At 32.5% G+C, this 26,952-nt stretch overlaps 1 protein-coding gene across 6 annotated transcripts in view; it reads right to left on the reverse strand.

Moving 5' to 3' along the window:
- LOC134695203 (uncharacterized) overlaps positions 1 to 26,952 on the reverse strand; it is a 79,947-nt gene that overhangs the window by 29,933 nt on the left and 23,062 nt on the right. For 5 of the 6 annotated variants that reach the window (XM_063556416.1, XM_063556414.1, XM_063556415.1 and 2 more), the window contains exons 5-11: positions 22,099 to 22,247; positions 21,227 to 21,853; positions 20,068 to 20,715; positions 18,787 to 19,422; positions 12,055 to 12,666; positions 10,747 to 11,172; positions 9,655 to 10,149 (exon numbers count right to left, since the gene is read on the reverse strand). In XM_063556416.1, the coding sequence (XP_063412486.1) occupies positions 9,655 to 10,149; positions 10,747 to 11,172; positions 12,055 to 12,666; positions 18,787 to 19,422; positions 20,068 to 20,715; positions 21,227 to 21,853; positions 22,099 to 22,247 (3,593 nt within the window). The remainder of the gene's footprint in view (positions 1 to 9,654; positions 10,150 to 10,746; positions 11,173 to 12,054; positions 12,667 to 18,786; positions 19,423 to 20,067; positions 20,716 to 21,226; positions 21,854 to 22,098; positions 22,248 to 26,952) is intronic. The other variant, XM_063556418.1, reaches the window with a different exon arrangement.

Below are 26,952 nucleotides of genomic sequence, written 5' to 3' on the forward strand. Positions count from 1 at the left end.
TCAATGATTCCCTATATAATCAACAAAATTTTTCCCACCAAAAGGGGGGGGGCAGGACCCCCCTGGATCCGCCTATGCCCAAACATAATGTGTCTATAGTACACGGATGCATCACACTATCATTTTCTATGTTTAGTCTACCGTGAAATCGGATCAAAAACTTTACTTTGGCATAAAAATTAGAAAGATTATATCAAAGGGAACTTGTGTACTAAGTTGCAAGTTGATAGGACTTCAACTTCATCATGTTCATCAAAAACTACCACGACCAAAAACGAACCTGAAACGGTACAGACGAACGGACCCACAGACCGAAACACACTATGATCCTAATCAAGTGGGATATAAAACAACCCAGAACATAAAAACTGGACAAATATCGAACAGTTAAAAATCAACTGGGAGTGCTTCTTCATGTTATCCTCTTATCTCTCACAAGAACATAACACGGAAGGGGAGTGACACGATGTTGCAATGTTTTATTCCTGCTAGCCGGCAAAGCGTGACTGCGGTGCTGATGAGGTGACTCGATAAGTGATACTTTGAGCAGTTGTGAATTCAAGGCTGTAGAAGGCACACCCTCCTTTTGATTGAAAGATAGTACCACTCTTTGGAATAGCATTGGAAGTAACTTTACCATTTTGAAAAACAAAACCCCCTTTTCTGGATCCCGGCGCGAGCCGTGGTCAGTGCTCATGTAACAAAATATTTGTTCCGGCGTGACATTTGTTCCGCCGGAACAAGTTTCATAGGAAATATGTTCCACAGGAACAAATGTCACAGAAAATATGTTCCAGCACTATAACATTTGTTCCGAAACTAATTTTTTAACCAAGTGTGAAATAAGTTCCGGAACACAGCACCATGAGTTTTGTTCAAATATCAAAATTTTAAAAAATAAGTGAAATAACTGTGATATTAGTTTTGATCAAAGGTATTTTATAGAAATCAATAAAAATATTCTGCTGGGACCTATTTCACAGAAAATAAGTACTGTGCTTGCATGGGGTACATTTATAATTGAAGGCATGACTGTAGGACTCCTATGAAGATATAAGAAATAAAAGGGATGATCATGTATCATAATTTATATCTATAGTTTATCGTTTATGTGGTATTCAACCCCTTTGTTTCCTGTGTTGATCTGTCATGGGTGTTCTAATCATACATGTTCTTTGCTATGGTCATTGAACAGTTTTAAAAGAGTGTGTCTTTTGTTTCTTAATGTCTTTAAATCATGTTAATATAATTGATCAGTCACTTTGTCCTTTTAAAAAAAAAGTATGAATGTTCATCTTTAACTATAATACTTTTTTTTTGAATGACTTATTTCTTATTCTTCTCTTTCCTGGTTCTTAAGTGTCATTTTTAGTATTTTTAATTGAGTATGTTATTAAACTTTTTTTTTACTCCACATGATCCAAATTGGATGTTTACACATTTTTATATTTATCCCATTATCAATATGGTACATGTTTTTATAATGACTGTAAACTCACTGATGACAAGTGCTCAGTATATAAGATAACTTTTTTAACCAGTGGAACATATTTCACAGACATGGAACTTATTTCACCAGGTGAGGAACAAATCTCATAAATCCAGAACGAATTTCACCAGGTAAGGAACAAATCTCACAAACATGGAACTTATTTCACATGGTAAGGAACAAATTTCACAAACCCAGAACTAATTTCACATGGTAAAGTGTGGAACTTATTTCATAGAGATGGAACAAATTATATAGAAATTGTCTGTGAAAAAAGTTCTCCCAGAACATATTTCCTGTGAAATTAGTTCCACTGGAACTTTTTTCACAGGAACAAATTTTGGCTCACACTCACAGTGTTATTTGTAAGCAGGCTGAACAAATTAAAAATTCTTCCAATTCGTGATTATTTTCCTAATTTTTTTTTATTAAAAGGCACCAGGCAAACGTTTTCGGCCCTCTTTCAAATCTGCTTTCAAAAAAAAAAATCAAGCCGGCAATTTTCCTTTTTTTATTTTTTCGTTCTAAGGTTTTTTAATCTTTAGTTTTTACAAATCCACACAAACATTAAAAAGTATCCTCCTTGTGTACCCCCTCTAAAGGTGCAGAAGTAATTAATACAGACAAAAAACAGATGGTTTGTTATTATTAGAAAGAAGATTACCCAATCTCGGCCTATCTGTCAGAAGTATTACTCATCTAAAAAACATTCTGAATCAGATCAAACACAAATCATCATCGCATCAGCTGTAATGGGATTGTAGTGTGTATACTTGTAATCAGTTGGAGTAATTGTTGCTATAGTCCAGTGACAAATATTTCAAAAATATTCCAGTTGAGTTTAATTATCTTCAGTTGCTTCAAATTCGGCTTTTGAGTGCCACATATATACATGTATATTTCAATGTAAGAGAAAAATCTAATAACCCATGAAATAATATGTATTTTGGAAGATTTGTCTATATACCTCTTATATTTATAATATATTAGTCTCACTATTGTTAGGAACAGAAGAAAAAAATCATCACTGGACTTCAAAATGGTTATTTCGTTATTTCAGAAATTCTTACAGTAGAGACACTGGAAGCTTAGGCAATACAAGAATTATTTTTATTGTTAAAAGAATGGAATAAACAATTTTTACAGAGGAGAAATGTGTTCAAGTAACTTAATCCCAAGCCTTGGGCTGCTTTATGAAATACGTACAGATATTTTGGCCAGAAGAAAGAACTGGTTTAAGTCAATCAAGTGAATCTATTTTAATGTTCATGAATGATGCGGGGGAGGATGTTGATTTTAATTACATTGTTGTCTGTTTCTAATTATTAATCTGTTATCTCGGAAGCAGATAATCCGTGTAATGGTCAGTTTTAATCAAGATAAGACGGCCTACCACAGCGAGCAGAATTCCATGGACGCCTTAGTTCGAATAAAATTCAGCAAATAAAATAGAAAAAATAAAATAAAACTATAATTAAATGCAGTTGTTTCTGTTTTGATAAAGTACATGTCATTTTCTAAAGATTTTTTATTGCTGTAATATAGACAGCTAGGGGTTATGTTTACACTTGTGTGAAGTATACAAAGGACTTATTTATGAAAATATTTATATTTTTGCTCCTTAAATAAACTGATGCTGGATAGTTTTTTTTTGAAGTTCTTTCTACCAGCACAGTCAGGATAACTTGTTTTACTCTTATTTATTCTTATAGGGATAGCTCGAGAAAAGGGGTGGGGGACGATTGTGAAAGATTTTTCCTGTTTGTTTACATTTTGATTTCATAAAAAAAGTTCTTTATTGGATTTAAGGTGTCTAGAATCTAAAATTAGGCTAAAATTAAGGGTGGTGTCGTTATATTTCGTTGACTACAGTTAATTGTAAATAGAAAATGTCAAATATTTTTCAGATGCGTAAAAATGCACACATTTCATTTATCTTTTTTACATTCAATTTTTTTTTTATATAATAGCAGTCGAGCAGTGTTTTTAAAGTAAAATATATCAAAACAAATATATTTAAAGTTCACTTACCTATCAGGAAGGCAACGCTAACAAATATTTCTATTAAAATCTGCATGTTTATAATGTTATACATTCATACTTCAGTCTCTTTAAAAACTTTTCTTTACTTCTCTCAGTTCACCAAACTATTTTCAAATTATGTCACTAATATTTCAAATATTTCCGTTACACTTCAATTATAAATTCTTTTTAGATAAGTCCACTTGGTATATAAAAGATAAGTGTTGCACCAAAGATACAGAAGCTGTCTAGTGACGTCACTTCCCTTTAGCTAGCCTCTCTACGAAACGAAATGTGATATAGATGCTATCTATACTCATCCCCAGTACACTAAACCAATGTTGCTATGGAAAGTGTGTCTAAGTTCATTGGTATGGTGGTTAATGTTTTTCGTCCCTTAGTTAATCAAAGGCGATCACTCCGATCTGACTTAAAGGCATTTTACTTGTATATAATTAATGGTTTGTATATAAAAATGACACCCCTCCTTTTGGCCCCCGGCAATCTAGAGGTGATGAAAAAGTCTTAGCTACTGTTAAATACATTGCTGGTAGCCAAAAATAGTCAGTTAAATTTCTTATTGCTCATTCATTCATTGATTTCAGAGGTATAAAGTGGGATAGATCAATATGTTTTCAATTAGTTTCTACCTTCAGATTTTTCAATTTAATTACCATGTAAATGAATTTATATTTTAATTACGTAAATTTATTATATATCTGAATAAATTGGCATGTTCAAATCAAATCAAATCAAATATTTTATTATAGTCTCACCTCTCTGTTCATTACAAAGTTTGTTATAAGAATGTAATTTAAAAAGAAACGTAAATTCAGCACCACTTTATTTATTTTCACCTGTCATAAACTTATAAATATCTTATCCCCACAGTTGGGTGCTTTCAAAATCATTTAAAGTTATCATAATCATTGATGATTTTGAAATTTAGACGGTGAGGAATAATAACTCGCTTATTTTCAAATATTTTAAATTTTAATTAAATGGAGAACGAGCAATTGGGCATTTCACTCGCACATAAATTTGGTTTTTTTTTCATATGATTTTTCTATTAAATTTACAAATTCCTCTTTAATTTAAAATTACCTTAATACACACATTTGTTTTTAATGCATTTGTGTCTATAGGTAAATACCGGCTGAAAAAAAAAGATAAACGGCACACTCATATTTAAAAGTGATGTTATCATGATGAAATTCACGCAAAGCCTTGTCACTAAAAAGGTTAAAGATGCAAACCCAATTCTCTTTACGTTTCTTCGAATAACAAGTAAATACCATTTCCCAATTTTATACCACTGAATTTGCACATCAAATATTTGCCGCTGAAAGTTAAACTCCGAAAACCAACAAACCGAATAATCAGACAATCAAGGAGAAGACATAGAAAGAAGAAAAAAGAACATCAAATAATTTGAAGTTAACTTTGCATGTAAGGGAAGAGAAATCAAACACGACATGATGAATAAACGATGAATAAAAATGTCCAGTTCAGATAACCATCGCAAATGAATAGTAGGTAATAGGCGTTAATAAGCCACCTTGAAGCAAACATATTTAAGATTTATGGCTGAAAGGTACCCTAATGATAAGTAACAAAATGACTTTAAATAAGCAACCGTAAAAATATTTAAGTTTGTGACTAAAAGGTACCTCTTTCGTTTTTATATACTAACATTTATACTACACGCTCCATGGGAGAAGAAAACTGTTTCTTTTGTGTCTCCGGGGAGAAAGGAATATGACTTCAGAAATTAATCTTACAGATAATAGCATGAATCACCTGGTATTTATACAGGTAGTATACACATAGTAATATTACTGTGCAGTAAACAGGTGCAGTCAATACAAGAGGCTCCCAATGGGGCGAAAGACTGATAACCAAAGGATCCGGTGGGATTTTAACTTGTGGTGATTGAATTTACCGATACATGGGAATGCAGCTTGAATGTATCAGTTCTAGTGGGATCCTATATGATGTTTGATAAAGTTAAAGCAAGGGATGACCATTAGAAATTCTGGGAAATGGAATGTGGTAATTTTTGGAAAATGAATATTCTGAGGAGGGGCTGTATTTGGAAATTAAATATTCTGACCTAGTAGCAATTGAAAATTAAATAAAAAATTGAACAAGACAGGATGAAAATAAAAATTCTGCCTAACCAAATACATGACAATGCTGGTATAAGTGGTGATTGATATATAGTCAGTTACTTAACGTCCAATGGCAAGTATTTAACGCTAGTTCAGAAACAGAACTAATTGACAATCAATACAATAGGTAGGTCATTTAATAGTTGTCGTCTGCGATGAAAGTCGGGACGTGAATATTGACTGGCACTAGAAATTTGGGTAAATTGGATAGGGACAGACATTTTGCAGTGCAAAAGGCCACACGTGTAGAAAGCGTGCCATCGCATTTAATGTTCCTAATCTGACGGGACTTGACTGCGTACTTATACATCCAGCACGACCAAACGGACGTCGAACTTTGGAATGGGTCTAACTATCGGGCGGAAGATGACCAATGTGACTATATTTGTATTTACATGTTGCTCTTTGGATAAAGAGGGTTAATAATTAAGAATAAGAGTGAAATTAATAACCTGTATTCAGCAACGAAATCCGAGGCGAGCATCAAACCACGAAACCACCGTTGCAGTGAAACTTTTAAGAAACGCAACACTTATGATTTACCATAATATACCGGGTATATATGGATTGGACAGAAAAAAAAATACCCACCAAATATGAGGGAAAACAAAAAAATCTCAAATTTGTTTGGTGTTCGGCGAATCTAATTAAGGAATTAGCTGAAATTTGTGATCACTTTAAATAAATATTTATCTGTCGATGCAGTCTTCTATGGTAAATCGCATCGAATCCCTACCAAGAAGTAATTAATTGAGATGACGACTTTTTTTTTCTAAAACATTTCATTGCAAATTTGATAAATATCAATTTGGATTATCTCCCTAGATTTTCAGTCTGGTTTAGTGCATGAGGAAGTCTTTCCCATTGATCTTCTTCTATGTCTGGTGTTTCTTGTGAGGAGTATTTATTGCATATGAACATCTCATATATAATTAACGTACTTATATTCATATTTCATAGGAGAACAACTATAAAACGGAAAAGTGGATAACATTTTTCAGCATTTGCGCAAGTAGCACTTAACAGGATAATAATTTATTTAACAGGGTATTACCAATAATGAATATACATGGATACGATAACTAAATAGTTTTCCATATAACACAAGAGTGCATACGCTGACATCTCTCGCAAATTTCACTGATTAGGGTTGAATTATATGTTTAAAGTTGGTTGTAAAAGAGGGATGAAAGATACCAGAGTGAAAGTCAAACTCATAAATAGAAAATAAATTGACAACGCCATGCTAATAATAAAAAGACAAACAGGCAAATAATAGTAAAGAAGACACAACATAGAAAACTAAAGACTAAGCAACACGAACCCCACCAAAAACCTGGGGTGATCTCAGGTGCTCCGGAAGGGTAGGTAGATCCTGCTCCACATTGGGCACCCGTCGTGTTGCTTATGTTATTACACATCCGGTAAATAGTCTAATGCGGTAGGTCTCATTTGTGAAAAAGAAAAGGGTATTGTAGTTACGACATGAGGAACATATCCGATATCATCTGTGAAACGGTTATTCCATAACGGTCAACCAACTTGTGATGGCGTCCGTAAAATTTACGAAGGGATGATTTCAACTTCACCATTTGAAACTCTTTGTTTAATAGCTTCCTTGTTAGTAGCAATCCTGCTGGAATGTTGCTACATAGACATGGAAAGTTCTCAATTGGGAAGAGTACTAAAGAGTTCTTAAAAGTGCACGTGACGTGAAAACCGAGTTATGTTCAAATTATTGAACGAAACACTTATATGATATATACAGCGACAATCACTAAAATACAGGCTACGAACCATGGACAGGAACATAAAAGAATTTGGCGGGGTTAACATGTTTGTGAGCGCTCAACCCTCCCCTAACTTCGGACACTGGTGTTACAGTACAACATAAGAACACGAATGTGTATAGTACACGGATATCCCATTCGCCCTATCATTTTCTCTGTGAAGTGGACTTTCTTCTTCTTTATTCTTTCCTCCACTATCTGGAGTACCACTACTTTTGAAGTGTAGCACGGATAAGAAACTGTAACTGTAAGACACTGTGTGCATGTGCAGGAATTATTTACAGTGAAATGGGGATAGACCGTGAGATCATATCATAGGGAACATGTGTATTAAGTTTTAAGTTGATTAGATTTCAACTTCATCAAAAACTACCCTGACCAAAAACTTCAACCTGAAGCGGGCACTATCATTTTCTATGTTAAGTAGACCGTGAAAATTGGATAAAAACTCTTATTTTACATTAAAATTAAAACGATTATATTGGAGAGAACATGTGTACTAAGTTTCAAGTTGATTAGACTTTATTATCAACTTTACTAAAACCTATCTTGACCAAAAACTTTAACCTGAAGCAGAAAGACGAATGAACGAATGCACTAACCGAAAACACAATACCCCGAAGTAGGACATATAAATCATTTGAAAACAGCTTAACGTATCAGAGAGTTATAAAGCAGAAAAATATATTACAAAAACACAGACCAGGCATTAGTTAGTTTGTATTTGAAAGACAGTTTATAGAGTGACTTAATTTCCGCAAAATTGTTGTGTAAAGATGTCTCTTCTAAATAAGTTTAGTGCAATAACTCAAAATTTGCCAAAAGCTGTCAAAATTATAGCTTTGAACCATCTTTAGGTATATTTTACATTCAGGTCATAAGTTCGAAAATATACCAAAAATGTATGTAAAACCTTAATGTGTACATACATGTAGGATCTTTGATACTGTGAATTTGCAAAGGAATTGATACAACCTGGTGAGAAAAAATATCTGGTATATTTGATCCTTCTTCCAAGTATGAATTGTTTACAAATATTATTATATTCTAGTTGAAGGAAAGACAAAATACACAAACACAGCCTTGATAGATCGATGTACATATGTAGCATTCTTATCACAGAGTTGGAGATGTTTAATCTTTCGGGCACTCATTTCACTCCTGCTAAAGTCAATGTTTATTTTCACAAATTGGTATGGATATGCTTCCTAGTTATGTTCCTCGTTCGTTTTTCTTTTACTGGCTTTTACTTAAAAGCCGCATTTTCGCTACCTTTGAAATCATTGGTCAGATATGTACTGGCTGGTCCAAAAATTGCAGAAAATCTGCCAGAGATTTGAAAACTATCAATCCGCAATAGTTAAGGAAACTAAAAAATTGTAATACGTTGTAGATTAGGATTCTGAACAATCTATTATCATTTTGGGATGGCATTATGTCATATTTACCTTAAATTTGAGATGGCATAACGTCATATTTACCATAGATTTGGGATGTCATCATGTCATATATATTTACCATAGATTTGGGATGACATAACGTCAAATTTACTATTGATTTCGGATGGCAAAACGTCATATTTACCATAAATCTGGGATGGCATAACGTCATATTACAATAGGTTTGGGATAACATCAAGTCATATTTATCATAGATTTGGGATGGCATAACGTCATATTTACCATAAATTTGGTATGGCATAATGTCATATTTACCATAGATTCGGAATGGCAAAACATCATATTAACCATATTTTTGGGATGGCATAACGTCAAATTTACCATAGATTTGGGATGACATAACGTTATATTTATTATAGCTTTGGAATGACATCACGTCATATTTATCATAAATTTGGGATGGCATAACGTCATATTTACTATTTATTTGGGATTGCATCACGTCAAATTAACCATAGATTTGAGATGGTATAACGTCATATTTACTATTTATTTGGAATGGCACAACGTCATATTTATCATAGATTTGAGATGCCAAAATGTTATATTTACCATAGATTTGGGATGACATAACGTCATATTTACCATATATTTGGGATGACATAACGTCATATTTACCATATATCTGGGATGGCATACTGTCATATATACCATAGATGAGGAATTTGCCATCGATCTGGAACCCACCATAGATCAAGTCCTACACATATGTGTTAAATTACCTGGTCTTGGTGTCGTCTGTCGTGTAGGAAGAATTCCAAAAGAACCATTTACCAAGTAAAATCCATTAGGTCCACCAATAACATTAATTGAACCACGATCTATAATCACTGGAGGTTGTGGCGAAGGTTGGACTACAGGTGGTCGTGGCTGAATAACAACGGGTGGTTGTGGCCGAATAACAACAGGTGGTTGTGGCCGAATAACAACAGGTGGTTGTGGCCGAATAACAATAGGTGGTTGTGGCTGTACAACAACAGGTGGTCTTGGTCCTCCACCAGTTATTACTGTGCGAATGATTTTGTGAGTTACCAGATACTCTTTTCTAGCATTCCAAATATCAAGACGTTCAAAAACAGCATCAGCATATCTTTCCCTAACCATATCCGATAAAGATCTCCCTAAGTACAGTTTGCTGCTCCAATCACGGACCTCATCCTGGGGTGTACCAAACGTTTGATGAGCGGCATCAGCCCCATTCAGTGTCATTGTCAGACCTGAAAGTCAATTACTTGAATTTTGGCGTTTTTTTTTAACAATTATGAACAAAAAATTAACACAGTTGAAAAATTGTTATATGTATGAAATTGTTGCATTTATGTATTGTATTTCATTGTATTTATATTTATATTGTATTTAATTTTATATTTATATTGTGTTCCATTCTATTTGTAAAATATGTTATCCCAATCCTTTTCGATTTCATTCTATTAGTATTCTATTCTTGTTTGTTGATTGTATGTCATGAACCATATAAGATTCATACATGTGCAATTGAAATAAAGAAAAATAGGAATGTGTCCATCGTACACAGATGCCCCACTCGCACTATCATTTTTTAATGTTCAGTCGACAGTGAAAATGTGGTCAAAACTGTAATTCGGCATTAAAATTAGAAAGAGCATATCACAGGGAACATGTGTACTAAGTTTCAAGTTGGTAGAATTCAACTTCATCAAAATCTACCTTGAGCAAAAACTTTAACATGAAGCGGGACAGAAGGACGGACGGACAGACGAACGGACACACAGACCAGAACAAATAATGGCCATAAATGTGGCATCAAAAGTGAATGATGCTCCAACAATTATTACCTGCTTGTGGATGCCAGGTAATTTCAATATCTTGCCACTCGTTTTGTCTGATACCAGGAGTGGATACTGTCCATGCTTTAGTGGGTGTTCTGGCAGTGGCAAATAACTTCCCGTCTCTGTAGTAAATCGACAAAGGGAAGCTATCCAGGAAGTACATATTATTCAGAAGGTTTTCTGGTTTCATTGCCATGCGCAGTGTAAATCCCTGTGGACAGTTGTCAAGGTTACCAGTACATATAACATCATCACCTACATAGATGTACTGCGATTTGCCATTGACCCTGATGGCCGGATGTTGATCACCTTGGGCACGTGATGGTCCGTTGATGAGGTAAATTGTTCCAGATGGACCCACAATGGCTGCTGTTCCATTGCCGTATTGTCTTGGAGTTCGATCAAATAGTACTGGTCGATGGTTTACGGATCCTGCATGAGAGAAAATATCACAATTAAAGAAATGAAACCCGAATAAGGACAAGTTTGATGTTATATCATATGAAATTTCTAATAAGACAGAGGTTAAACAAGAATCGTTATAATTCTTAAGTTCAATGGTGAAATAAACTCGCAGTTTAAATCATGACCTTTTTTTATTCGTACAGCCATGAATTTCCATTGCTATATATTGCTATGCCTATTAACTTCAAGAATATGAAAAGTCAATATAAACAACTAATGATTTGTATAGACAGTCAAATTTTAATATGTATACGACTATGTTTTTGAGAAAATATAAAAATGGACAGACGTCTGAGCATAGTATTACAAGTATTCTTAACACATTCCCTTACTTTATGGTTAAGGACGTTCAATTTTCTAGTTTTTGATTTTTTTGTCAGATATTCAAAATTCTATGGTTTGGTCAATGTAGTGCCATTAAAATTGCTTGCCAGCAAATCCTTAATTTTCGTTTCTATTTTTATAACATATAGTTTAAAAAGCAATATTTGAAAATGTTATAAATACCTGGTTACTTTTCATAGAGTTTTAAAGAAAAATGATGTCAGTGTTAAATATATGAAAAATCTAGAGAGAATCATTTCCGGTCTATTTTTTAAAGTCTAGTAACTTGAGACCCTGATTTTTTTCCTTTTTTTTTTTTTTTTTTTTTTTATTCATATACTTTCAATTTATAACAGTCTTTTCAAAAAGCTTGTTATTTTGAAGCACAGTAGCGAATAGAATAAGTAAATAAAATAGACCAATGAAATTATCGTTTGTCATTAAAATCACTTCAAATTTCATATACATATTTTAAGTTTTAGCAATGAAAAAATATAATGATTTTTACTATAATAATTTACACACCTCCCAACTGACCGGAAGCCATTACTTGATCACGTGGTCCATACCAGAACTGCACTTCGTCAATGTCTGCTGCAGCTGTGGTAGAAGTTCTGTCAGACCTCCCGATCTTTACCGAATTGGATGCTGGCTGATCTCCTTGCATTTGCTCTCTGAATCGTTTTGTTACTGCTTCCAAGTTGCCGTCTATATATAGACGAAGTCCAGTTTCCGGTGTCCAACTCAGATCAACGTTGTGCCAATGATCCGGTTTGAAGTTAGGTGTAAATACCTCCCATATCTTACCTCCGCGATTGAATTTTCCTTGCAGGCGACCATCACGGTAGAAGAGTGAATATGATGGAGTTGATAGAAAGTATGTATTATCTTCTAGGCGACGGGCTTTCAGCCACATAGAAACGGTAAGACCGTGCTTACACTTTTCAAGGTTAGCTAAGCATTTGTCATCGTGGGAGCCGATATCAACAAACTGTCCATATCCATTAAGTGAAACTGCATTTCCGATCTTTCCCGGAACTAGACGAGCGCCATTTTCTAGAGTAACAGTAAATTTTGGATGATAAACTATGTCATTTTTTTGCCTTTCCATGGAGAAAATCTCGTGTCGAATGTTGTCTGTTGGAATTGAAAAAATGAAATAAAAGTCTTCAATGGCATGTCATGCATGAATAAGGTACACATTGGGTACAAGGTATAGGGTAAATGTTGATACCAATTTCATCCTCTTTGAATTTAGCCACATAGAAAAAAGTTATTAATCATCAAGTCGGCAATGTAATTTTACTTTTTTTAACATTTGAGGTCTTTTACTGTTCTTTTGTTGAATTTTATCTTAAATATGATTGAGAAAAGATGATCATTTATTATAATTGTTTGTTTAATGTGCCTTTATATAAAACAGCAAAAATGATGGAGAACAGATTAAATTGGTATCAACGGGCTACAATTCAGAAAATACAACAGTGCTCGATACAAAAACAGGCAAAAGACCAGTTTCCTACGTACGTTCTTAAACAAACAAAAAAACATAATTAAAAAGATACCTCTGTAAACATGTGCAATAGAACTCACTATTTATTATCGCTGTTGTATTTAATGACCCCAATACAATGAAATTAGAAATAAAGAGTTCAAACAAAAAGGAAACATGCTTTGAGGTAGTTAACTAAAATTAAAATGTAAAAAAAATCAACTTTGCAAGGTCTTTCTCATGTATCCGTTTTGACGTTACAAAACATATGAATTGTAGGAAAACTAATCTGACCAATGGTTTCACAGATAAATTTTCCCATAATACACTAGTCTTGTATTTTGTCATTACAGAACAGTTAATATAAACACATGCAAAAGGAGAACTTAAGGATAGCAGAGCATAAAAATAAGAGGTGAGTCTTGAGTCAAAACAGATAGAAGGGAAAACAACAAAGGCTGATATACTTATATAGATTTGAAATATTATACATTACATTCTTTAACCGGATATCATTACGGCAGATAGGAAATTATATTCGATTGCCATTCAAAATTATCGTCTTTGCTATCATGAACAGCAGATTTTTGTCTGCTGTCCCGAGTGGCATTACGATCAGTGAGTTTTGCAATCGTGAAAAACAGATATGTGTTACTTGTTGTATTTGCAGTACCGGTAGCCGGTAGTAAAAAGTTTACACATAATGAATCAATTTCTTATACATATAGGAAGGATACATTAACTTGAAAACATTTGAAAGGATTTTAGCCTAAATGTCTCAGGCTTGTAAATTTTGTCTTTAGTTTTTGTCGTCATTTTTATAAACTTTTGATCTGAAACGACCATTTGACCTGTGCCAATCGTTAGAGATTATTAACTATAATTATGTTTATAGATCTTTATCAAAGATACCAAGATTATAATGATACTTATGAATTAAATGTTATGATGCCACAATGTTGTAAGAAAATATTTTCGACTAATTTGTTTGAATGTTATTTTAGTATCTCCAGCCTCTTTTTAAATGTTAAAATGTTGAAATACTACGAATTTTCTACCGCAGAAAAGATGATCTTTGCTGTGTTTGGCAAAGCTTTTACGGAACTGTTGTTTTTCTCAATTTGATTTGGCCTTTTATATCGTTTGATTCCAGCGTCATTGACGAGCTTATTACGAGCGAAACGTCAAGCATAAACAATTGTACACCTGACATCTTTGGTGGTTTTTTTTAATAGTGAGAAGGACGTATCGGATTCACAAGACTCGTGCTGGAATAAAACCATCTTCGCTAGCTAAGGGTTACAATCCATTCCCACCCTCTTCAAAAGGATGAAGAGAGCGGAAGTGGATCGTAACCCTTGACTAGCGAAGATGGAATAAAACAGCTGACTGACAATCGATGAGGAAGTTAAAGAGCATTGAAAACCAATATTCTAAAATGATAGTCCAACAATAGGTTATGTCATTCAGTTACATTTCAGAGAGTATCAAAGCGTTATTTTAAAAATTATTCAAATACGTCATCAACAAAGATCTGTCCAGTTATTATCCAGTTTGTAAATTAGCTAGCTTATCACTTTAATATAGAATTGACCGAAAAATTACTAAGAGTAGGTTGTCGTACCACAAGAGCAATTTTAGACATTTTTCAATGCACTTTAACAAAATATCTGACAAGTAGCTTAGAATCTTCACTGAGCGTACATTCAAACATTTCATATAGTTATATTTATTATTCAATTTCAGATTAAGTTTTTTGAATACTGGAAGGAGATAAAGAGAAGACAAAAACCTGTTAAGTGATAATGGCAATTATTGCACATGTTATATCAACAAAGACATTGAAGTATTCATTCATCTTCAAGAAAGTATATTTTACGATTTTACTAGTACCATACGATATTTTCTAGGCAAATGATAACTGAATGATAACATACTATTGTAAGACATATAATCTGATACTATATTTTTGAAGGATATACATAAACTAAATAAACTTTATACTAAAGCTAGACATAACATATGCTTTTAAAATATTACAATGTGATATTGATGTTACTTTTTAGATTCTTAGAAATCTAATGGGTAATATTTCCTTATCATTGCTGTACTATTTCATTTTATATTTGTTAACAGCTTATCCATCTATCCCCAAAATTAAAATAATTTCTATGATCTACAAACTGTTTTTTCCTTAAAAACACGAACACTTTTTTTTACCACTTAAAAAGATAAATTCTACAGAAAATATATATCATCATCTGTATTTGGTGTCCAGGAAACACACTGATATATATCTGAAACCTATGCCAGAGTAACCGAAAAGTAGTGGATACACTATTGGGGTATTTAGCAGTAGAAATAATGGTGAAAATTAGCGGATTTTCTTCTAGGATCAACAGTAAAATAGATTTCGAAAACTATGGAAGCCTTCTTATTTAACCTTTTTTTTGCATTAACATAAAGCCGAACATCGAATTCGTATGTAATAAAATATTACTTACAAAATTCTTAAACAACCTTTCCGGAAGGTAAATACTAATGTATTCTAAATTTACTTTAGAAACTAAATAATACATGAAAATGTTCATACACATTGTAAAATATGAACATCTCAAAGTAGCAGAATATATACGTATAGGCCTATCAAATAGTTAGTATTAAGTTTAAATATCTGCCTTGGTGTTAAAAGAAAGCAATTATCTAGCATGGATGAGAAGCTGAAAAGGATAAAACACTGCAAATTCAAACAACAATAAAACCAGAAAGAATATGTAGGACTTTTCAATGTGAAATATGACTTAAGGTGGTACCAGACACATTGACTTAAATTCATTCGGCTCGATTAATTTTCACAAAATGTTTACTTTGACACTTTGACAAAAATATAAAAATTTCTAAAATGTTAACTTTCCACTTTATCAGAAAAAAATCGTTTTTTATACAGTAGTTTGACAAACACCAGTTTGGATCATTGAGAAGCTTAATATTTCCTCAACAATACATTATTATAAAACATTTAGCTGATTTTTACAAATTTATCTCTCTTTATTGTTAAGTACCACCTCATAATACATTTTGCTTATTTTGGGTTTTGGGAAAACTTTAATACTACAAAATTATGAACTTTCTGGAATTACTGTTTAAAAATGAAGGAAAGCGTAAAAGCGGAATATAAAATACAAAAATAAATCTGAACACCAGAAAACGAATACAAATCCATTGAAGACTACAATAAAACCTTTGATTGAAATCCTCCTTAGCAACCTGCCATGGTTACAGCAATGTATCGGAAGTAGATAAGTGTGCGATCTGATACGCATGTGCGTGTATATACAGACATTCGACTGAAAGACTTTCTCACACGGTGTCTGAAATTGTTCCACATATACAATAATCAAAATTTATAATTGATAACTTCATCTACAGAATTATAATATGTTTCTTAGTCTGCATGCAAATTGTGGGAATATGGAGCATGCACACTAATTCTGACGTGAAGATACACACAGACATGTCAATGTTACACAGGAAAGAGATTCAAGTTGTTTCAATTCATGTTTTTCCCTTTCTTTAAATCTTTCAACGAAATGTAAAAAGAACACCTTATATTTTGTTTTATTCGAGAGAATAACATCATTTTTCAAATAAATATATTCAAACCTCAAATTTACGGTTCTTCCTTTTTTCATAATCGTGATGTAAGGGCTTCATTTACAGACATACAACAAACACCCTTAAATTATAAGGTAAACTGATTATTGCGATGATAACATAATTTGACTTTGAAAATGTTTGAGAAAACTTAAAAAAAGTATGTTTAATATACGACGTAATCTTGACATTAAAATTTACAGCCATTCTAAATACTAACACCTTATTCTGATAAATAGCTAACATACTTTAGTATATGTTTATATAAGTTATGATTCCATCTAGATACAACTGATTTACGAGATAAAATACTACATATAGAGTGCACATGCCTTTGACAAACTTACTTATTACATAGTAGAAAGAAAACAAGCATACATTTTAAAATAGTAGAAACATCTCAAACTATAACCTCTTCATAGACTACAAAAATCAAAAGAGACATGACCATGCTCATTTAACACTTGACCACATATGCGCTGACCAAAGTCAACCTTTTTGTTAAATCGAAAGTACAGATTAATTTTACTAATCCACAAAAACAACAAACGTAGAAAAGATTTTAGCATGTCATGTGTCTAAACCACAAAGTGAGCAACGTAGATAACACTTGTTACTAAAGAAATAAACAGTTCTATCTTGTATAATAGAAAATAAGTTCAAGTCAGAAAGGTTTTTTTTCTTCAATTTAGTGGTAAACTAATGGCAGACGAATGCGTCTAACGTTAATTATAAACATTTTCTCTGTACAAATTAACGATAAAAAATCGTCAAATGATATAAGACTTGCAAAATCATTTTTTGTAGTTAGAGTTATCCTTCTTGGCACATTTACCTCTCTGACTCGAAGTTATAAACATAAAAAGCATGCGCTTTGGTACAACAGAAATATAATTTAGGACAAGATAAATGCATAGTAGTGTTTTGTCATTCATATGGTATGGAGGAACACAACAGTTGGATTATTTTTTCTCTCTAAAAACTAAAGCAATGAATAAGCATTCAAAGTTTTCATAAATTACAAAAACATATTTTATTAACGAAAAACTTCGTGTCATTCGAAAGAATATTTTGATATTTTTTTTAATCACCCTCTGCTTTTTAAATGCCTGTACAAAGTCAGGAATATGACAGTTGTTATTCATCCGTTTAATGTGTTTAAGCTTTTGATTTTTCCATTTGTTAAGGGACTTTCCGTTTTGAATTTTCCTCTGAATTCGGTATTTTTGTAAATTTTCTTTTTGGTTATATTCAATGACTTTCATTCAAATCTCATTTTATTCAAAAGAACCCAAGAGGATTAACTTTGCAAATGCTTTTCATATGTTTTTACTTTCACTATTTTGTTTATAATATTATGTTCCTCCTTCATATACTTAGTACAGTACTGATTAAGCATGCTACAAGCTTTCATATGGTTTAATAATTATAAGCGTCTATTATCTACTTTTGGAGAGGTGTGCAAGTTTTGTTAAAAGCGTGAAACCCACTATATATACATAAGTAGGCAAATATAATGAAGTTATGAAATACAGTTAAAGTTCAAACTTATAAAATAAATGTTAAATAACAAAATTTCTTACTTATAAAAAAAATTAAAATCAACGAATGAAACGTTTATGAAAGAATCAAATATATGATAAAACATATTCTTATTCAAAACATATACGAGAAATAGAATTGAACAAAATCGTTTTGAAAAAAAAAAGATACTGTAACTTTTGCTATACAGTAAACAATTGTCATCGTCTTAATTATGCAGTGAATATTTATGTTTTTCAAGTTGAATATTACAGATTTTTTCTTTGGTTATGACGTATTGCAGCCAAATTTATATTTCTTTTGTTGCTTTACCACGTTTAGAGCATAATTTAGATATGATTGGCACCAGTGTGCTTTCCCATCTTAAAAACTAGTTTTGATAAACAGATGATAAGTAAACATTTGCTGCACTGTAAATCTATCCATATTTATCTAAATTAGAATACTTAACCGCACCCCTTGCTGCATGACAAAAGATGGCTTTGTTTTCTGTTTAGCTTAGTTTTTCTTTAATTTCTTTAGAAACAGTATTGTAAAGTTAAATTTTCTTCTGTATAAATGATATTTACCTCTGAGAATGTAGTCGAATGCCATAAGTTCCTCCCTCCTACCATACCAAATTTCCATCTCGTCAACAACCATATTAGCATCCTGGGTGGATTCTGTTGAATCACCTGTGTTAGCCTTGCCTAGTAGCACACGTGGTCTTGTTTGTAGCAGTCGAGCTACAGTTGTTTCTGTATGCGTGGATTTGGCAACCAATGAGTTGTTCAAATACAAACCAAGACCAAAATCAGGGTGCCATGACACTTCAACATAATTCCAAGTTGAAATGTCAAACTCTGGTATACGTACATGCCATTCTTTCCTATTTTGATTTACCTTGACATTCAAATAGTCATCTTTTATGTACATACGTATTCCGTTACTCCCGGTTGAGAAAATATACGAGTTGTCTTGAAGGCTTTGAAAGTTCAGCCATGTAGACACTGTAATTCCATTATGACAAAGAGCAAGATTTCCTATACATTCCTCTGGATGTTCTCCTAGATCTAAATACTGACCTCTTCCACTTAGGGAAAGTCCATTTCCAATTCGTCCCTGGACTAATATTGGGTTACGAAATGTTGTTATAGTCAGTCTTGAGTGAGGTATTGTTGTACCATCCATAGATTCGAAAGGAATGATGTAACTCATTGGTTTATCTGTAGATAATACAAAATAAGAATATTTAGAAACTACTGACAAAGAGATTCGCAATAGATGCGACAGTGATACATAAACAACAACATTAATATAATAAGGACCAAAAATACCTTTTGAATCTTTAATACAAAAAAAAAAAGTTAAAATAAAAAAAAATCAAGGAAAATTCCAAGGGAAAGGCCTTTTTCAAATTGAAAATCTAAACCTCGAACACAAAAAACAATTGGAAAACAACTGTTAGATTTTTGACTTGGTACAGGTATTCAAACCAAAATACAAAACATATCCAGAACCGACATTATCGATATATATTTTCTAGAGGGAGTAGAAAAATTTTGTATCTGATAATTTATGTATACGTGTAGTAAACTGGGCGGATGATATTCAAGAGGATCCTTAAATAACTGTGAGCTTAGTGTATAGCACCAAAATTAATAAGAATTAGGAATTGCACAAAGTCGTGGAGCATAAAAAATGCATGGAAAGAATTTAAAAGATAACGAATAAGTCAGAGAGTAGACGAATAATACTGCCAATAGCCTTGTTATATTCCTCTCGGTTAAACTTTTTAAAATTCATTCTCTTTTTACCCTTATATAATTGTTTTACATATTACCATGTTTAATTTTAAATTAAAACCTTGCCTCGATTTAAATATCCAAATGCTTCCAAATAGTCGCGTGGTCCATACCAGTACTCAAGCTCATCAAATACACCTTTCGCGTAGGTACCACGTTCCATGTTAACATTACCACGTCCTAAATAAAATTTATCTGCTACTGATCTACCAACCAGATCTGAAGGAATTTGATCATTCCTTTTATCGGCTTTAAAGTCATTGCCAATTAACTTATTATCAATGTATAGTTTCAATCCAATTTCAGGATCCCAGTCAATCTCGACAAAATGCCATTTGTGGACGTGCAGTTTGTCAGTCGTGACCTGCCATTTCTGTGTAGACGTGGCAGCAGTTATAATAAATTCGTTTCCTTGGTTTGAAATGCTAATACCATTATGTCCATTGGATAAAAAGTGCATGTCATTCCCAAGATTTGTTGGTTTGAGCCATAATGCCATCAAAGCGCCATGATGACAAAGGTCAAGGTTTCCTAAACAACTGTCAGATTGTTCTCCTATATCTACTACCTGTGACTGACCATTTAACTTCAGTGCTTTTCCTATTTTTCCACGGACAATTTTAGGTTTATTGTATGTATCTATTAACAGAGATGGGTGGTCTATGATATCTCCTCTCATATTGTCTAATGCAAATTGGTACTTGTTTGGTTTACCTACAACAGAAAAGAGAGGAATAATTCCTTTGTGTTATCGGCGTCTCTCATATTGTCTAATGCAATCTAATATTTATTTGATTGAACTAACAAAGAAAAAAGATGTGGAATTACTTTGTTTTGCCGATGTAGTATCTTTTTAAAATGCGTTTTCAATTGGAACCTGTGGTTGTATCTATTTCAGAAAAATAAGTTTCAATCAAATTTATGAGTCAGATTCATATGTAAAAAGTTTTAATAAAATGTGCATGTAATATCATTAATTTATTTTTCTTGTACTCTTGGTATCTTTTTTGAGATTTTTTTAACAGAAAAAATATAGTTTTGTAAATATTCATCTTCATACATGTTATTGGTTAGTGTTAAATGACACTTAATTTACAGTTATTTTTCACAAGTTTTTTTTAGATAAATCTCAAACCCAAATAGTGTGTAATGTATATATGTCGTTTTCGTTCAACCTGACGTCATTTCCATCACATTCTATAGTAATTCTTAATACTCTTCTCACCTCTCTGAATTAAATCTAAATCCAGGAGAGTCTCTCGATCTCCATAGTACATTTCTACTTCGTCTATCACTGCTGAAGGATTCATTTCTCCTTTTCTATCGCCATGAGAACGACCAATGAAAAAGTTTCTCTCATTTGAAGATTGGAGACGTTCAGAAGTACTACGGCGTTGAAAAGATGCTCTTTTTAAATCCAGGAACATTTCCGTACCCTTTTCTGGAGTCCATGTTAATTCTACATAATGCCATTTTCCAACTTCCATACCATAAAAACTATCTCTCCAAACTTTATTGTCACTTCTTACTTCTGCATACATTGTATACTGCTCGGAGAAAATATTAAAACCAGTCGAGCTACTTGAAAAGTAGTATGTTTTGGTTGGAAGAGTAGTTGGTTTGATCCAAAATGATATGGTAAAACCATAGAGACAGCGTATTGGATCCCCAAGACACGTGTCTTGCAAGTTTCCAATATCGATGTAATCACCACGACCGGTGAGTGCAACAGCTTTCCCGATTTTCCCTTTAACCAATGAAACCTCTCCTACTATTTCGGTCTCAGCATTGTCTACAATTAACTCTTGTCCAGCAACTTCATCCATATTGAGATAGTATCTGTACATAGGACCTTAAATAATACAACAATATGACGTTTTAAAGGGATGCGCAAAGCAATTACTATGAATAATATCAGAAAGTTCATAAATTTAACAAGTAAAGACAGAATTTGGCAACTAAAAATTGCTTTAACTGAAAGTCCTTTTTTTTTAATTTTTTTAACCTGATAAAAAAATGTTTTTAGAAGTCAAAGGTATCAGACATTTGTTTAACGATATTCATCGATTGGAAATCCATACAAAACCCAAATCCTACCATTTTCTTGTATTTGTTTTTGTGACAACATCTTAGGCCAGAAGCGGAATTCATCAACTGTTATTTGTCCCAGGTTACTTAATCCCTGTCTGTCGTTCGATCTACCAATGACGAAATCATTATATATGACTGTTCCCCTTACTGCAACTCTGGAAAAGATTAAATTCATGAACTATCATTCAAAAAAATAAACTACACAGCAATAATTTGAATGCAGAATTTTTTGTATTTCATACGCTAACCGTACGAGCAACACAGAATCTCTATACGTTTGTTCAGTATATCATATACTGAACAAACGTATAGAGGTTCTGTGTTGAAGGTTAGCTTATGAAATACAAAAAAATCTGCATTCAAAATGATATACTGAACAAACGTATAGAGGTTCTATGTTGCTCGTACGGTTAGCGTATGAAATACAAAAAATTCTGCATTCAAATTATTGCTGTGTAGTTTATTTTATACTGTATATGTAACCGGAATTATGTTTTGGTTTGAAACAATTTAGAATTCTTAGTCATGTTAATAAACAATACAAACATACAGATTAATTATTTGCTACATCAGGTGTGCGTTTTGTCTACACAAGACCCATCGGTGGATCTCGAAAGCAATACAATTCGGATGCAAAAAAACCGACATGAAATGAAGAAAATTGCAAGACAAACATTCGATTTAAAAAGTTATGATCAGTTATGCCAACGTAAAAAAACTGACTAGTGGACTGGTGATACACTCGGTAGAAACGTTCACAGCGGTTTCATTGACCCGATGGTTGTAAAAACTCACCAGATACCAATCATATAATTTAACAACAGACAAAAGTGGCAAAAAAAAAATCAAATTCATTGACGCCCTTTGCAAGTCTAGAATTAAAAAAAAAGTGTAATACTTAGGGATGCAAATCGTAGTTTAAGAAATTTTAATGAAAAGGAAATTTAAAAAAGAAGGCATTACTAGGGATATTGTATGTCGAAATAAAAGGCTTGTGATACTAGCTATATAAAACGTTCACAAGCAGTTGCATCGAACCTATGGTTGTAACATTGCATCAGATACTGGGCTTATCATTTATTAATAACAACAGATTCCCATTTCGTCTACATCAGTTCAAATTGTTACATAACAGCGATCGTAAAATATTTCGTTTGAGATAGACATCTGTAAATTTTTATATTGCAGTGGATTTTTGTTTACAAAGAACGAAGACGACAGATCTTTAACTTTTTATATCGGTACACCCACTGAAATTTAAACTTTAATGCACATGTTAAATAGAAAGTCGTTTTTAATACTTTATAATTCAAATTTTTGAAATTTAAACACTCCTATATATGAGTGGTTTATATGAATAATGCAGGTTTTGCATATGAACAATACGAATTTTAGCTACCCAAACTGGCATAGTACACATTAACACTTACAAAACATATTTTAATGTCTTTATGGTTGCATTTTAAAATTCTGTATAAGATTAATTAGTCATGTGTTCATACCAAAGATGTCCTTTCAAAAACTTTTTATGTTTAATGTGTTTTGTCATTTGACTTTGTCATTTGATAAAGGACTTTCAATTCTGAATCTTCCTTTTAGTTCAGTATTTCTGTTTATTTTACTTTTTTGGAATAGACAAATTAAAACGATAATCGTCCAATATTAATACTTGCTGACCGATTTTGATCAAATTGATTGCTACTGATAACAGCTTCAATAACTAAGACAAACATATTTTATACATCGAAGACCTTTACACATAATCCATTTGAATCTCTAAAATAGTCAGTACTTCTGTGTTGACACGAATTATAATTGATAATTTGATATGATCATTATAACAAAAGGTTTACAAAAGTTTACATTTTTCGAAATACTGAGGAATTTCTTCCCCAGGAATGTATTTCCTTGGCTGTATTTGGCAAACCTTTTCAGAATGTTGGGTTCTCAATGCTCTTCAACCTCGTTTTGTTATTCGTTACTGATGAGTATTTTGTAGATGACACGCGTATTTGGTGCTTTAAATTTTAATCCTGGTATCTATGATGAGTTTATAATCCAGCGGAAACCTTACCCAACCCTATTGGAACTGTCAAATGACATATTGGATACCGAACTCCAAGCAAATATATACATTTTCAAAGGACATGATGGACTCCAAAGCTCATCCTGATGGAGACAGTGAAATGAAATGATAGATACAAAAGTAATTTAAAAAAGAGACAATAAAAGAACACATCAGGTACATAGGTCAACATAAACATAAAAGAGTATGTCGTAAAGTTTTGTGTAGGATACGAAACCAAATTTTAATAGAACCAGGACTCATGATCGGATACATAGGCCAAACATAACGGAGAAACATAAGGACAAAGCGGACTCTAAAATCATCCCTATACAGTTAAACATATCTTAACCAATCCCGAGAGAGAAACATTATACCTATGATTAAACTTGAAAACATTATAAAAGGACATGTCGGATACAAAAGTCAAACCAGCAGACTATGAACTAAGATATTCGATATCTAAGCCAAAACCGACGATCAAAACGAGGGCAAATCTGATGCCAGAATTAATCCAGACTTGAACATGATAATGTTATCTTGACCAATCATCTATTTGCTACTGTAGAAGGAACACCGTATCCTCGATGATTATTATTTCATCGCGATAACCTTTAGTTTATCCATTTATAAATGAAATTTAGAGATATTCAACTTGAAGCCTATATAGCCTGTAGTCTATAGTCAAAGGTTTTCATTTGATTAAAATTGAATTGAAGAAAGGTGCTGGTATATAATAATTATTTTGTTCATTGATGTTACAGGTCTCGTGACTGATGTGTAAATTTTAAGCTTTAAGCAATGTATTCTTAAATAATGCTTCATCTTACATTACTAAAACAAAGCTTATTAGTTTGTGGTAGTAACCTTTTATTGTAATACTCACCCATACTGACATATAGCTTAATGACGTATGTGTAAATTTTACGCTTTACGCTTTAAGCAATTTATTCTTTAAAAATGCTCAATCTTAATCGTTTGAAAAATGCTGATTTTTTTTTGTAGCAGCAACATTTTCATAGGAATGCTCACCTATATTGACACATAGCTTGAAACAAAAATGTGTACATGTTTAAAGTTATCAAAGTTATTTATCTTACATAAATGTGATAAACTTAGAAATAAAACATCGCCTTTAAAGTTATCAAAGTTATTTATCTTACATAAAGATGATAAACTTGAAAATAAAACATCGGCCTGAAGTCAGTTGATTGAAAGTTTTAATACTCCCTTAATAAACAAAGAATAATATGAAGTCAGCGCTTTTGTTTTGACATAAATTACCATTGGTTTGGTCGTCATAATAAAAAATATGTTACAAAACCTTCATATTTTCGAAATACTAAAGATTTCGTCACTAGGAAATAAACTCATCATAGATACCAGGACTAAATTTTGTATATACGCCATACGCGCGTTTCGTCTACAAAAGACTCATCAGTGACGCTCGAATCCAAAAAAGTTAAAATGGTCAAATAAGGTACGAATAGATCTACTAACTGTTTTTGCAAAAATCTTACATAATTTTAGGTCCTCATTGCTTTTCAACTCCACACTTCGTTTTTCCTTTTTATTATTTTATCCGAATCACTGACATCTGACTGAAAGTCTTGTAAAGACTGAACGCGATACTGGCGTATAGAGTTATAATCGTGTTATATATGATGAGTGTATTTCTCAGCTCTAGACGAGTTGAATTGACAATATGCTATATACGAGTATCAATTTATATCAATGCCATACGCCTGAGAATACTGCATATTGAAATAAAGTATTTGTAACTAGCAAAATTGATAAAGGTCTTTTAATAGTGCCAGTATAATCATAAAAATATATTGATTGTGTCGCAAGTAACACATTATTTTTCTACGGTAATGGAATCCTCTCTTTGTATTCTAATTAAGAAATAACTAAATCATAAACAAAAATATGGTGCAGATATTCGACAATTGCCCACACCAAATTCAAAGCAACAGGGGTTATTTTCTTTTGGGTACAAACGGATATTGCGACTTAAACCAAATGAGAAAAAAAACATGATTAAAACACACGCTTGTTTCTAATGAATAAGTATTGTTTATCAAATTGTTCATACATTATAAACATAATTGACTATATAAGCAGAATTTGAACTACCAACCCTTCCAGATCACATAAGATCCATCCAGTTATTGTAGGGCTCGTGTGGTTCTCTCTGTGCAGTATAATGCGTAGACAAATTAACGCGTTTTCCAATTTTTTGTCGATTTTGTTTTCCTTCTTCCATTGGTTTTTTTTTACCCCAACATTACCAATGTAAATATCTTCTGGTTTGTTTTCAATTAAAAATTACACCTTTATTGTAAATATGCTTAATGCTGATATTTGAGTTTTCTGACCCAGTATCTGATAAGTATTTGCAGTACAATGTGACATTTTATCATATCCACCATTGGACAGATAAGTTACCTTATGATAGAGAGCTGACTTCTTCTTACTATATGCTTAAACTGATCACATTCACATATTTGTACGAACCCTTCACTAGATAGATAAATGGTGATAAAGGATTATATGTTTTGTCACTATAGTCTGTTAGCCAATTACCGTACTTTACTTTGTAATTAGAAATCCCTTCTTTCTGTGTCTGGGGCATAAATATGTATTGACAATGGAAAGCTAGTGGAAACAGCTAATGTATCTGTGCATAATGTGTGTTACCTTTAAGTTATTTAGCTAACTGCTTTTGAAATACAAGAAGTTATTTTACTAAACCTTTTTTAAAAGTCGATATATCACTTTCAATTTATAATGCT

The sequence above is a fragment of the Mytilus trossulus genome, chromosome 13 (assembly GCF_036588685.1).
Source record: "Mytilus trossulus isolate FHL-02 chromosome 13, PNRI_Mtr1.1.1.hap1, whole genome shotgun sequence".
Lineage (NCBI taxonomy): Eukaryota > Metazoa > Mollusca > Bivalvia > Mytilida > Mytilidae > Mytilus > Mytilus trossulus.